General features: G+C 35.7%; 1 protein-coding gene across 1 annotated transcript; it reads right to left on the reverse strand.

Moving 5' to 3' along the window:
- Positions 1-426: 426 nt before the first annotated feature.
- Positions 427-7,780, reverse strand: LOC145265750 (S-crystallin SL20-1-like). The gene is made up of 5 exons (XM_080121803.1): positions 7,690-7,780; positions 6,423-6,538; positions 5,998-6,102; positions 2,996-3,103; positions 427-704 (listed from the first exon to the last, which is right to left on the reverse strand). The coding sequence occupies exons 1-5, from the start codon at positions 7,772-7,774 to the stop codon at positions 540-542; spliced, it is 579 nt and encodes a 192-aa protein (XP_079977929.1). The 5' UTR covers positions 7,775-7,780; the 3' UTR covers positions 427-539.
- Positions 7,781-16,009: the final 8,229 nt, after the last annotated feature.

Here is a 16,009-nt window from a genome sequence, read left to right on the forward strand (position 1 = left end):
GGTAAACGTGTCTACACTCCACGTTTACTCACCTCTCTCTCTCTCTCTCTCTCTCTCTCTCTCTCTCTCTTTCTCTCAATCCATTCTGTTACAGTAGAGATTTTATTACAATGTATTTTTTTTAATTTTTGATCCCAGAAACCCCCTTAGTGTTACTTGAATTTTCAAATTAAATGAAAAATATTTCGAAATTGGTTTTCCAAAATTTGGTCGTGTGTTCAATCGGCCGATTTATCGCGAGAATAACAATCAAGCTGCGAATAATATTCTCAATAATAAATATAGTACAATACTTATATATATATATATATATATATATATATATATATATATATACATGAATAATAAATATAATACAATACTTATAAAATATCTATATGAATAATAAATATATAAAACAGCAAATAAGGTTGAAAAATATGTTTATTCAATTAAAAAGAATTCGGACAATATTTAGTAAAATTTCAATCACAGAATCCACTTTTAACATTTCGGAATTTTCAGTAAAATTTCTTGATTTTGGAATTCCCAAACTTGGTCTACCAGTTGGTGTTGCAACGGCTCTTCAAGTAAGAAGAAATTTTGGGGTGTCCGGCAACGCGGGTCCTCAGGGCCATCAGTTTAGGGTAGTTGCTGAACATGGACTGGTTCTCCATGTAGGGGTTCTCCAGGCAGGCGTGGCACATCATATCACACCACATCATCTACAAAGAGAAACACAAGAATATATATAATTAATATGATGATAATAATTGAAATAGAATTCCAACGAAATAGCGAGATAAAAAAAGGAACAAACCAATTCATGTGTTCATAAGAATTCAAATACCTCACAAATACCGCGAAAACCTTGCAATATCCCACATAGTTTACAATAAATGCAAAGAAAGATGCAACACATATTTTCTATGAATAAATAAGCAAAATCATATACACCAGACATTTCTCTCATAAACAGACAGATTTTACCTAAACAATCGACATCATAAACTATAAAACAAACATTAGATACAAAAAACATCTCCAAAACAAAATAATTTCCAATGCAGGTATATCCACTGTTCATTGCCAAAATTGACATCATATATACGTTGGTGAAACCCAACATAGATTAGAGAAAACGCTCGATGAACATAAAGAAACAAAAAGTAGCAATTTTCTGAATGCATTATTCTCTCATTCATTGAAGCATAATTATACTTTTGACTTCAAACAAGCACAACTAATGTATTTCAAATAAACCGCGATGGAGACTTCTTGAATCAGAGATTTCGCAAATCCATGCACAATTAAACGTTGGACGTTTTATAATGTATGTCCATTAATCAGTAGACGTCAATTAAAAGAATATAATTTAATTTTAAGCATGGGTTAATTCTCTCATACCAAATAAAACAATACCTACAATCATTAATACATATAGTCAATCAATAAATTACATAACAAAAATACGCTCCTTTCATTTCATTTACACATCCATATTTGGATTATAACGGGCATATTTAAAAAAAAATGAATTGCATCATATCTTTTGAAATATATTAACGGCTATATGACGTTATAAAACAGTCTTACTCTCTTTCACAACGTTATGCCCTCCATTTTTTAAATTTCTAACAACTTTTTTTCGTTACTGACATGAGACATTCCCGAGTTCGATAAGATATACCTGAAGAAGGTCAGAGGTAACATCGATCGAAATCTTGTGAAAATGATACTCAAGATGAGAAGAGTAAGCCAAATAATCCAAATAGTATGGATAATTTGTACAATTTTCAATATTTGGACTATTAGTCTAATCAATATCAGAATAAGATATATATATATATATATATATATATATATATATATATATATATATATATATAACTTATATGCACCTATAGCATTATGTGCACTTTGTATTTAATTAAAACCAATAATTCACCGATTTATGGTAAAATATAAAAAAAATACTTGTTCTACAGTTTTGCCTTAATAGTTGCGAAACGTGCGTAAAGGCATAATAAACAGTGAATGAAAGATATGCATTCGAGAAATAACAAATAATATAATAAACAGGCAAGCGCTGCACATCATATCCGAAAACATCATCTACAAAGAAAAACACATGGTTAGTATTTGCGTTCACGAATGTATCGCTGAAATTATTAATCCAAACTTTATGGAAATGTGTACATAGCGCTTGTACTAGTGTATGTAATATCGACTTTGAAACTTTCTCATCAAATTTTTTTGAAGTTCATGCATTACATCAGTATCACACCATAACATCTCAAGAAAGCGAGTCACTTTATTTTATTATATAGATCACCATTTATTTCCATATTTTACCTCTATGCACCGAAATAATTTAATTTTTTCTCCGATATCGAAGAAATTGAACACGCATGCGGCAGAGTAGGTACTGATTTGCTGCACACCTCAGTAAAATTTGACGCAAAGTCAGAAAGTAAAGATGCCCATCCAGATCTCCTAAAAGAGTGGCAAACTGGCCTAGCAAAAATGCCTCAGTATTCCCCTCAGACAACAATCAATAAACTTGCCCAACCCGAAAGCCGTGTGGCAAGGCCTCGGATGGTGAATATCCTAGGTAATATTCAGGTCGCCTACCTCAGCCGACAGGTACGGACCAGTTCCTGGCCCAATATCTCTCGGATTGATTTTCAAGAACGTATCTTTTCCTGGTACTTTCTTGCAAAGTTTCCAAGCAGTCGAAGCAACTAGGAAACTGATCCGCCACCATTCAAAATAGTGGATGGTAGCGTATTCAATTTTAGAGAAATAATTAAATTTCACTTCTTATGTGATTACTTAAATATAAGAAGATTTGGGAAAATAAACTAATAATAACATTTTACGAGAAACTATTGTGATTTAAATGTTAAACGCCTATGAATATTTATTTGTTCATGTTTTGGATTGTACACTTATTTATTTTTTGGAATGGAAATAAAGACATCGAATAAGTAAGGGAAATAATAAACATGCTTACCTGGTCACCCATGAAGAATTTGTTACCACCATCGCGCATGCTCAAAGTCCTCTCCATGAACGGCATGATACGGTTGAAGGTATTCATATATCTCCATTGCAAGTAGTTCTGGAATATCAGGTAAAATATTTTGCAATACGTAATATATCATTACATTAATAAATATGCTTTTAGAAGTGGTTTCTAATATAACATCTTTCACGCGGACGCACACAAACAAAGACACACACATACATTATATATATATATATATATATATATAAATTTTATAAATTACTAACTAGCCTTACCTACGTATTGAGCACTTTTGAAGTAAATACTTAAAGTTTACGCATAAATTTATACGTTCGTATATTAATTTTATGTGAGTAAATGAAGTAGTTATATATATATATATATATATATATATATATATTTATAGAGAGAGAGAGAGAGAAAGAGAGAGAGATTACAGATAGTCAGAACCACACTGGTACTGTCGGTTTCGAATCCACTAAAGACGAAACAGCAGTGGTCATCATTTATAGACTCTTTTCATCCTCCAAAACCAATAAGGAAACTCATATGTTGTTTGAAAAACCTTAGATTTCCCAAGCAACACACAATCACAGAGGTTTATGAGGGTCTACAAAGGGATATCATGTGTTGCCTATTTTGGCGTATTAAAAACCGACGATACCTATTTTGTTCTGATATTATTGAATAACTATATAAACAAATGTAAAGTTTAAAATTGTTTTATACCTGTATATATATATATATATATATATATATATATACACATATATATATATTAATTATATATATATATATATATATATATATTAGTTCTATAGATATATATTAGTTCTATAGCCAATCATCGTAGTTCATAAGAGCCATGAATGCAAAAAAACGGATACATATACAATATATATATATATATATATATATATATATACATATATATATATAAATATAAATATATATGTTTGCGTGTGTGTGGGGGGTGAAGTGTATGTGGGTGAAGTGTGTGTGTGGGTGCATTGAACACTGTAACAGCGGTGAGTGTTTATTTAAATAGACATTTGTTGAGATCATTTACGAGCACCTATCCCAAGAGCCGGAGAGTAGAATTTTCGACTATCAAAACGATGGTTGTAGTTTCAATCCCCGTCTCGGAAAAAAGTTCTAGTCTAGCCGAACTGATGAGTTGTGATATAACGAAAGAGTGCTGTATATTGATGAACACATATATATGTGTAGCTTAATCGCCATATATATTTAAACAATTACTAACTAGCTCTACCTACGTATTGAGCACTTTTGAAGTAAATACTTAAAGTTTACGCATAAATCTATACTTTCGTATATTAAATTTATGTGAGTAAATGAAGTAGTTATATATATATATATATATATATATATATATATATATATATATATATATATATATATATGTATATATATATATATATATATATATAGGTATCTCTCGCTAGACGTCCCTATTATGTTAGCTGGCATTTTCTCTGCTTCTAATGAAAAACTTTAGGATTCGAAATACCATGGTGAATGTAGTTTTATTTATCCTACATCCCAATTGATGTATCATCCTTATTAAATTAACAAATAAATCTTTGGCTGTCGAACAGGCGGTCGGGTTTCAACCCTGGCTTGAGGTAGTTGCTTGCCTAGCCGCACCGATGAGCTGCGAAACAGTACTGTATGTGGATAATTATATATATATATATATATATATATATATATATATGAGAATTTTGTTGTTGGCTGTAATTTCTGGAAGCGTAGTTTTCATGTGTTTATAATCATTATCTTTATCCATAGCGAATTAATGTTATTTTGTATTGAATTAGTCTTTTGTTCAATTTGAGGGCAGTTTCTCTTGCGTACTTGTGTATGTGTGTCCAGCTAAAATAAAAACGAACACAAACAAACAAGCACTAAGTTGGTAATTTCTTTGGTTGATATATACAACTTAGCAAATAATATTAACCTTTTGACTCTCGACTAGAGCAGATTTCTTTAGAAGCTACTACTTTCAAGCTACAACTAAAGGGAGACAACTTTGAATTAGTATAGAGCTAATTCCTTGAAGAATCTATACAAAAAGAATATGTGTATGTCTAGAAAGAGGAATCGGATTAGCTGAGGCGAAATGAGCAGAGAAGGGTATGGAAAATTTATAAAGATAGAAACATGTTAAAATATTGTTCTATGCAACGCTCGTTGCATATATATATATATATATATATATATATATATATTAGTGTGTTTGTCTGTATATATGTGTATATATATGTGTGTATGTGTGTATGTATGTGTGTGTGGATGTCTTCTAAAATTGGCTTAAATATAATTATTGTACTGTTGCATTTCTAAGACAATAACGAAACACTGATATCTGAAAAGATCATACTATATATTTATTGTCAGTAACGATTTTAGATGGGTGCTTGTTAGTAAATAGATACACGCATGGCAACTCCTCTGGTTGATCATTCTCGGATCCAAATCCTCAACCAACTCAATACGAATTTCGGGTTGTTATATATTCATATGTGACCAGTTAAAACAGCTCGTCGGACCGACATTGTCATTTAGCCAAATCCCAAGGCCGTTTTCTTTGGTCGTTGCGTTTCGCCGAATTAACCTAATTTTAGTTTGAATTTATTCCACTTGTACATACCTTTTCCTTAAAATGATCTTTGGAATATTCAACATTTCTCTTTTTTGACAATCAGTTATGTTTGTTGTTTCTTATTTTGCATATGTCTTGTTTCATGTTAATTATTCTTATTCAAATGACCTTTACGATAATTATTTTACGCTGGTTCTTGAATATTATAGCTGGTGCACACGTTTGTCAAAATGATTTCTCGATAACACAGTCTGAATATTTAACAATAGTAAACCCCATATTATTCAAGGATGGAACTTTAAAAAATTTACTAGTTAAAATGAAATAATTCTATCAAACTATCTACAAAAAGTGAACTTACGTCGTAGTTAGAGCTCATCATATCGCTGCTATTACCTCCCATGGTTGGCGACATCATTCCGGAGTTACCTTCCATGTTGGAGGACATCATTCCGTTGTTTCCAAACTGAAGAGAACAGAAAAGAAAGGATTTAGCAAAATTCAGGAAGGACCTCATTATAGAAATATTTATATAATCAATATTATTGCTTAGTATTTTGTGCCTGTTTCCTTGCAAGTTATATGTATCAAACTACTGCGTATAAATACATCCTAGGCTTTCTCATAAATCAGTTCTCATAAAGGACACTAACAGCCGGATTGACTTTAGGGACATAGACACCACTATCACGTGAAATACATCTTCTAGTCTATTGAATGCCATATACCTGAAGACTCAAGTCACGGATATCGATGGTTAAAGAGACGTTTAAATAAGTAACTTACCCTGAAACGTCCGTTCTTCCAGTGGTAGTATCTCATGTAATCGTGCATGATTTCATAGAAGCAATCAGCGATGTAGTCACACCTCATCATGTCCATGCTGCTCTTGGGGTAGAAATCTGTATAATAGACATTGAGAATTATAGAATTCCTAGTGACATACAAACATTTTACGTGATTGATTAACTCGAATTTAGTATAATACTGGACGTACTCGTGATCCGTTGGGTCTCTTTTAGCATTAGTTATAATGTCGAGAAGATTCTATTAATTTACAGAATATGGCGGATCACCATAACACATAAAAAATGTTATCTACCCATAAACTTGAGTTGTTTTTCTCGCTCTGACATTAACAAAGAAAAAAGTCTACTTTTCATTTAAAAGTTCTTTAAACGTAGATACACAATAATGGATATGCGAGCGACTATCTGAAAGATACTTTGAATATTCCTTTGACAAATGAGCGTTAATTAATTTCTTATTCGTTATTTATGGTTTCTCTTTAGATTATTCGTCCCATTTCACTTATTACGCTGAATTCCTATTATGCATAGTTTCTACATTCTGCATAATTGCATAGAATTTAAGATGAAAACATACTAGCACACGGAAATATTAACAAATAAATATTTTTATTACATAATATTGCGTTGCAATTTGGCTTTTAAACGTATCTCATACTATTTTATTTAAATATTCATTCAACGGTTCTATTACAGAAATCACAACTCTTTTTTTTGGTCGCGCACTTTTCTTACTTTGCATATGCGGTTTTTTCGGTTATTGCTGCTTATCTCTTCACATGCCAGCTATAATTTGCAGCTCCTGATATTTTCCCACGCGCTCATATGTACTATTTTACAAGGGGGTGATAAAAATAACTTTGTTTCTAATGAAAAGAATACTTAATGTGTAAAATGTATTTTTGAAGGCTTACAATGCGGGAATGTACAGTTGTTAGCAGATAAATAAATAAATAAATGAATAAATCAATAATAAATAATTCTATAATTTTTTTAATTTTATTTATTTACCTGAATGTCTTTTTTAACTGTGGATGGTATTTTAACAAAAAAAATAAATAAACAACCAAAAAACAAAAAACAAAAACATTCAGGTAAATAAATAAAAATTATTGAATTAATTATTATTCATTTACTTATTTATCTGCTCATAACGACTGTATATTCCTGCATTGTAAGCCTTTAAAAATACCTTTAATCCGTTAACAATGCTTCCAGCAAACCACGCCATACTGAATACTTACTGTGTTCACGAGCAAGGTACCTGGCAATGGCCATGGTCTCAGGCATCCTATTACCACCATCCATTTCCAAGACAGGCACGCGCATGCATGGCATATCTGAAAAGAAAAACAATACTGACTTTTAATTAACGATTATGTAATGTTGCGGATGATGTTCAGTGATGATTAATGATTTGGAATATCAGCATCATTTCAACCATCGATCTCATTTGAAAATGCTATTTCTCAAACCCTTTTGGTTGAATTCAACAAACGCACCAAGAAGTGTACATCGCCTGACACGTTGTGAGAATAAAATATATAGTATGTTATTTTGGAATATTTTCTGCGGACCAACAGTTGTGTATAGGTTCAGTCGCAAAAAAAAGACCACGATAAAAAAAAGAAAAAGAAAATAACTCCGACTCGTTTTTTCTTTTCAGTATTTATTTTCTTGATATTACAGCCATGGCGTCATCCATGGACTCTATGAATTCTGACGAACCTGGTTAGACATTTACTCATCCTTTGAGGATATCTTCCTAGTGGAAACAATATGTAAATTCATTCTGGACTCACAGCAATAAATTTCCTATATACTGCTCTGGCTACACATTGAGCACTCTAGTCCGGTTTTTTTCACCACTGATGATGATGATGATGATATATATATATATATATATATATATATATATATATATAATTATTTACTATATTCACAGTAATGTTAAGGCACTTGGTGTATGAAGTTGACAAACACTAAAAATGGACACTATTTTCCTGACCTATTTTTCTAAGCAAACCCTATAATCGTATACGCAAAACTGCCTATCTGGTTCAGACTCTGATATATAATATCTATGATTCATTTCTCTTTTTATAAGTTTTTTATCCTTATAGGCACACCTTTTATTAGAACACTTCTTCGCACAAACACGTGCGCGCACACACGCGCACACACACAAACATATAGATAGATATATTGATAGAGAGAGAGAGAAAGAGAGAGAGAGAGAATAATTTATTCCAGGTTAATATTGTACAAATGTGACAACCACCAATGAGTTTAACGAGATTTTAAAAAAAAATACCAAAGCATAGAAAGATATTCTTTTTATTTATTTTTCACACATACAAACACACACACACACACACACTAACACTAACACCCACATACACATACACACACGAACAACCACACACATATATTCAAAAACGTCTGTTTGAACACGACAGAGTTTTTTTCCGATCGTTCTGGATATCTTTTCCAGTTGCCGAGAGGTTTTTAATTTCAGCAGGCATATAATATAATATAAAGTGCCGCCGAAAAGTTCTTGTTCGGCCATATTGTTCTCAAGCGCTTTTATCGGTGCATCCGATTATCATCTTGTGCGATTATTTTTTTCTTTTTTTTCCTTTTTCGTATCCTTTGAGGCTTTGGGGCCAACTAAAAATAAATACACCAAGCCGCTAAGAAAGTAGAGTTGATATATATATATATATATATATATATATATATATATATATATATATATATCATCATCATCATCATCATCGGCGGTCACTCGTGTCCGAGTAAGACTGTCCTCCGTTGTGGCTTCTGTGGGTCCTCAGGTGAGCATAGAGCCCAATCCTAGACCCAATTTGTCTTGTGCAATTTGGGCAGATAAAGGTAGTGGTGGTGGGGTGGGGTTGGGTGTGTCTGGTTAATAATCTGTCCTTTCTGTGCTTGTGTTTATCCTCAGCAGCTTTATTTAGGTCACTACTATAAAGCGCAGCACCTTTGTGGACAGCGCTCCTCCATGCCAACCTGCTCCCAGCCACGTCCTCCCATGTCTTAAGGTCCATGTGAAACCGCTTTAGATTTGCTTTGATGTTGTCCTTATACCTCATCTTTTGGCCACCCTGGGCACGCTTTCCCTCAACAAGCTGAGAGTAGAAAATCTGTTTTGGGAGTCGGAGATCCGGCATTCGGACAACATGACCAGTCCATCTGAGCTGGCGTTGAGCAACAGTAGCGGTGATAGTGGGAATGTCAGCCTCACTCAGGACGCTGGTGTTGGTGCGTCGGTCCTTCCAACTAATTCTGAGGATTTTTCGGAGGCATCTTTGGTGGTACGTCTCCAGGGTTTTTACGTGCCTCCTGTATGTGGTCCAGGTCTCCGATCCATAGAGAAGAGTGGGCAGCAAGACAGCTTTATATACCATGATTTTGGTCTTTGCCAGAAGGTCACGGTTCTCAAATACTCTCTTCCTTAGCCTTGAGAAAGCCCCACTGGCACAGCTGAGACGGTGTTGTATTTCATCATCTATGTTGGCTTTTGATGATAGGATGCTGCCTAGGTATGGGAAGTGGTCCACATTTTCCAGTCTAGCGTTGCCAATGGAGATGTTTGGGGGTGAGACTGGAGTACTGTTTGGTGGTGATTGATGGAGGATTTGGGTTTTTGGGGATTTCAATGCTAGAGTGGGACGAGACCATCAGCACTGGAGAGGAACGCTTGGAAGAGAAGGAGTTGGGAACATTAACTCAAATGGTACACTCCTACTGACAAAGTGCTCAGAACATAACCTGATCATCACGAACACACTTTTCCGACAAAAAAACGCATTCAAAACATCATGGATGCACCCTCGAAGTAAAATCAGACACCTCATTGACTATGTCATTGTCCGTGCCAAAGACCGCTGTGATGTGCTGAACACCAGGGCAATGACCAGTACAGACAATTGTTGGACCGACCACCGTCTTATTCGCTCCATCATGTCTATCCATTTAATGCGGAAGCAAAGGATGCAAAAAAGACAGAGCCGACCAAAGCTCAACATCGAGCAGCTGGGCGATATCACCTACCAACAACACCTCCAGGCGGCTCTTAGTGCGGACCTGCCTAAGCAGTATCCGCATGACGCTGAAGAGCACTGGGACAAGCTGTCTTCTGCCATCATGGACTCCAGTATAAGCATCCTAGGGCAGAAAAAGCGGAAACATCAGGATTGGTACGATGAAAACGATACCGAAATCCAACAGCTTATAGACACCAAGAGGCAAACTTTTATCACCTGGCAGAATAACATCAATTGCAAGGTTAAAAGAGCTGCCCATGCCAAGGCTAAAGGGGCTGTTCAATCGACAGTCAGGAAGCTGAAGAACATCTGGTGGATGAAGAAGGCTCAGGAGATCCAGCAGTTTGCTGACTCTGGGGACACCAGAAGATTCTTTGAAGCCACAAAAGTGGTATACGGCCCCAGCTACCGTTCTCTGACCCCCTTCGGTCTAAGGATGGGCTCACGCTGCTGAAAGGAAAGAGAGAAATAACAAATAGATGGAAAGAGCATTACAAGGATCTTCTGAACAGGGACACCACTCCAGAGATGGAGGCCCTTGAAAAACTCCCCCAACAGCCCATAATTGAGAGCATGGGAGAACCACCCAGTCTGGAAGAGGTGCGGGATGCAATTAGGAAGATGAAAAACAATAAGGCGGCTGGTTCTGACGGCATCCCAGCAGAAATCCTGAAGAAAGGCGGGCCTGATCTTCTCAGACACATCCATGCCCTGCTGCTCAAAATATGGGAACAAGAGAAAATCCCTGCACAACTTAGAGATGCCCTAGTTGTCTCCATCTTTAAGAAGGGAGACAAGGCAAACTGTGGGAACTACCGGGGCATTTCTCTCCTCTCTACCACAGGGAAAGCCCTAGCTCGGGTTTTGGCCAACAGGCTTACACCCCTTGCAGAAACCATCCTTCCCGAGTCCCAAAGTGGCTTTCGACCAAATAGAGGCACGATGGACATGATCTTCACTGCTCGTCAACTCCAAGAAAAGTGCAGGGAGCAAAATTTACCATTATACATGGCTTTTATAGACCTTACTAAAGCCTTTGACTCTGTGAACCGTCAAACCCTTTGGCTGGTTCTTGCAAGGTTTGGATGCCCAGAGAGGTACATTCGGGTACTGAGACTGCTGCATGACAATATGTCAGCTACGGTCCTCAGTAGTAGTGGAGATGAAACAGAGCCCTTCAGGGTTGACACGGGAGTGAAACAGGGATGTGTCATTGCCCCAACCCTGTTCTCCATCTTCATTACTGCTATCCTCCATCTTACGGACAAACATCTTCCCCATGGAGTTCGGATTATGTACAGAACCGACGGCCGACTTTTTAACATCAACAGATTTAGGGCCAAAGGTCGAACGAACACCATATCCATTATGGAGCTACAGTATGCAGACGATAACGCCCTTGTAGCCCTCTCAGAAGAGGACCTACAGTTTACACTGGTTGCCTTCACGAGGGCGTACAAACAGCTAGGACTAACAATTAATATATATATATATACGAACAAGTAGTTAATAAAACATGTTAAAACACTTTGAAAAAGAGTTTCAAACATTTCATTTTAAAAAGGAAAACCTTAAATAAGTGGATAGTCCTTAATCCGCGGAGGGTAGGATTTAGCAAAATGCGGGATCGGATTTTGCTTGCAAAAGTATTAAATGAAACTACAAGTAAGTTATGGATCGTACTTGATAACAAAAAGTGAAGCAGAGGGAATAGGGTGAATAAAAAAAAATGATTTCACGTGAATGGACAGTCTGGTGAAGAGTAAAATATCCAATGAGGTAAAATCCAAATTATATATATGCATATATATATATATATATATATATATATATATATAGATGGATAGATAGATAGATATTTGTATGTGTCTATATAATAGATGCATTTTCATGATGCAAGTGCAGCATATGCATCGATATTGTATTATATGCATGGGTATTGAACCAAACGCATGGATATTGCAAGGCAAAACCAGCCTTCCCCTATAAAATCCCACGCTCACTAATTAACCAAACACATATAATTTTACTACATATTTAAAAATGCAACGATACGTATTATTAATACCCGTACAGATCTTGGTCACGTATTTATAAAAGATGGAAAGTTGTTTTATTTTACTCTCCGTATCAGATAGATGTACTAACGAACCCATAATTATTTTAAAAAAATAACTAAATTTCTTACCATTCCTGTATTTGTCCCATTCGTTGAATTCGAACCTCTTGTCCATGTATTTGACGCCGGCAGCGGCCATCATCATACGAAGGATCTCGGCACGGCCGCGGCCATTGAAGTAGTACAGAGTGTAGTTAGGCATGGTAAGAGAGTTTTTGGTGCTTCACGGAGGGAAACGTTGAGGTTCGACTGTGGATCTGAATGCAAAGCGAAGAAACACCGTTGAATTTATAGTCTGTTTTGAGTCATAGATTAACAGACTTGTTACAGACGGTGCGTCTCGCCCAAGGACACTAATTAAACATTACGCACTTGCTGATTGCATTGCAGACTTTAATTGTGTAAGAGTGCACACGAGTACAATGAAAAGTAGATTTCAATTAAGAAAAACTGTTTTTGATTTTGCACAGAAAATCTACAAGATTTCGGTTTAATTCCAAATGGTGTGAATGAATGCAACTCTTCGAAATGGTGCGACTTTAATTAAATAATTAACTTAACGTTTTATTTTGTCTGCCTGACTTTGAAAAGAAATGTAAAGGCATTTATTTACCATCCATAGAGAGATGACGTCACACAAGGGTCGCATAGTGGGATTGAAGAACCAGGTTTTTCTAAAGAAGGCCACTCTGATCTGCAAAAATGCCTGAGTAACTCCGTTTGCATTTCGTTGTTAGGGCGCCCCAGGTGGTTTGCAATAAACTAATATCTTCTAAAAAAGAAAAGGCAAGGCCTGGGAGCTATTCGTAGTTCTCATCCACTTCAAGAATTAGAAACCAGGGTCGAGAAGTCGGATTGAGAAGTCATCGACTCCAAGTAGGGGCAATCTGCTCTGCAAAATGTGCCTGGGCAGTCCCGTCACCTTCCCTGGTTAGGGCGCCTGGGGAGAAGACAAAATCTGGGAGGCTGGACCTCCGAGAGCTTCACAGAATCAGCATTATGCTACAGTCAACAGTGAAAAAAAAATGGACTAGAATTGATTCGCTTGGTCTCCCACATACAAGATACTTTCTTGATAGATATCAAATATGCTTTCTAAAAAGTAAGTAAACATCATATCATTATTGATAAATGTATTAATATTTTAACTCTATTCAAATATAAAATATGTGGTTTTATTATTACGAAGGTATTAATATGATATCGCGCATATTTGAAATATCTACCGTTTATGAGAAGGATGGTGTAGTTTCTTGAAGCTTTGTGTGTAGTGTGAAAGGACCTGTGTTTAAAGGCTAGATCAATAAAATTTATGGTAAACACGATGGACACAGCTTAACACTCCTAAAGACACACTTTTTCACGAAAAAATTAATAATTAATATACATTAAAAAAAAGCTACAATAATCCCTAAAAATAATTAATATCCATCACAACTCGTATCCTGAAATTTATTTGGTAGCCGGTCTGTGACATTAAAGTAATAAATTCCTTATCTTTCATTTAATATTAATGTTTGCTATTCTTACTAGTGTTGAGTTTTTTGTCTTGATAGATTTTGTTTGTTAAAGATTTACTCTTTGATATCTTAATCGTATTACTTAAGCTACTTTAGAGTGTAGCGTTTTAGACTTATTTCGATATTTGCAATAAAGAATTTTACCCTGTCCCGTAAAAATATACTTACAATTCTAATAATTTATGTCATTATTAACTTGTCCATTCTTTAAATGAAGTCATGATGAATGTAAGATGGAAATCGTACCACTAAACTAAAATTAAAATCTATTAAAACATTAAACCTCCCATCTTAGCTCCAATAAATTTCACTATAATAATTTTAACGTTAGTCTCTCAGTTAACTCGTATAGGGAGATGAAGAAAAACGAAAGTTTTGTGGTCTTGGTTAGGGTTAGGGTTAGGGGTCCCAATATTAAGGTGAAAGAGACTTGTTTTCACTACGAGCGGTTAAACTGCGAGCGTGTTGCCCGCTTGACGGCAGAAATGTCTGGCTTACAAAGGCCCAGAAAAATCCATATTATCATGTGTTAACCACCCCAGGACACCCACCTCCGGAGATTTATTTCCCGAAATAAAATTTTCTTTACCTTTGAGGTTCACCTGAGAAAGAAAATTTTATTTCGGGAAATAAATAAATAGATTGAGGGGGTTTCAAGTCAAATGCGCCATACAGTGGGTCCAAAGTCTCTTCTCCTGGTAGAGTTTCACCTAACTCGTTGAAAGTGCATTTGCGTATCTGATTCAAGTGTTTCATGCGTGGAATGTAGTCTTTCCACCATGTAAACCATATCCCGATCGTTTTCTTGATTATTCCTTGTTCCCCAAAAGTATTTTTTTTACGTTTGTGCATCTTGAAGAACATTTTTTTTCTCCTGGCAGGTAATTCTTCCTGGGAACAGTTATATTGGTGGGTTTTACCTCTTTTGGCAATAATTTGTCAAAGATTGGCCGTATTTTTCTCGCGGACATCACTTCTGTCGGAGATATTTGGGATGGTGTATTCTCATTAGGCGGTGTGCAGTACACCAAAGAAATTGTTGCAATGCTTTTTCGGATGGAGTGTCCTTTGCCTTCTTCAAATCTCTCTTCAAGGTGTCCACAAATCTTCCAATCTGTTCGTTTGACCTACGGTGGTAAGTCAGAATTGTGATGTGGTCCAGTTAGAAGTCCTTCATGAACTTTTTAAAATCCCCGGATGTAAACTGATTCCGTTATCTGACACTAAACAGTCGACCATTCCGGACTGTGTGATTAACTCATGAAGAGTTTTTATAGTGAAGTTAGTAGATTGCACCTAAAGACTTCAGGCCGCATAGAGAAGTTGTCTTCTACTATAAGGTAGTACAGTCCATCAAGTTGTCCCACGTAGCGCATGTGTATCCGTGATCCTAGGTAATCAGCTTTGGGCCTTGGCTAAATTAAATTGGTGGTGCTTTAGCAGCCTTTGCATGCTTTCACTTTTTTCAATATCCTTGTCCACGTTATTCCAGTACACGTATGAACGCATTTATCTTTTCATTCTGGCAGCGGCAGGATGTTCTGTGTGAAAATCCTTTAAGACTTTTAGAGGGTCGTTGGAACAACTACTTTCTCCTTATATAATAATACCTGGTCGCATGTTGAGACAATCTCTGCTATTGTTCATTAATCTGCAGTTTTCCCTTGGTTTCTCTTATAAAATCGTCGCTTTGCGCTTCTTTCCTCTATCATACAGAGTAACAGAATGTTATTTCAGTGTTGCATAATATAGAACTATACTCTCTCTCTGATCGTAGTGGTGCGATCACTAAGTCTTCAAGTCGTTCATCATTCCTTGGTATTAACCGGGATAGCGAATATGTGTCCTAATTTCT

The sequence above is a fragment of the Euprymna scolopes genome, chromosome 40 (genome assembly GCF_053919585.1).
Source record: "Euprymna scolopes isolate OS-2025 chromosome 40, ASM5391958v1, whole genome shotgun sequence".
NCBI lineage: Eukaryota > Metazoa > Mollusca > Cephalopoda > Sepiida > Sepiolidae > Euprymna > Euprymna scolopes.

Excerpts from the sequence above, each read along its gene's own strand:
- LOC145265750 (XM_080121803.1), bottom strand. The coding sequence starts at position 7,774 with ATGCGCGTGCCTGTCTTGGAAATGGATGGTGGTAATAGGATGCCTGAG. Across the intron at positions 6,539-7,689 it reads GTACCTTGCTCGTGAACACA|ATTTCTACCCCAAGAGCAGC; the intron begins GTAAGTATTCAG and ends TCTATTATACAG. Across the intron at positions 6,103-6,422 it reads GGAAGAACGGACGTTTCAGG|TTTGGAAACAACGGAATGAT; the intron begins GTAAGTTACTTA and ends TGTTCTCTTCAG.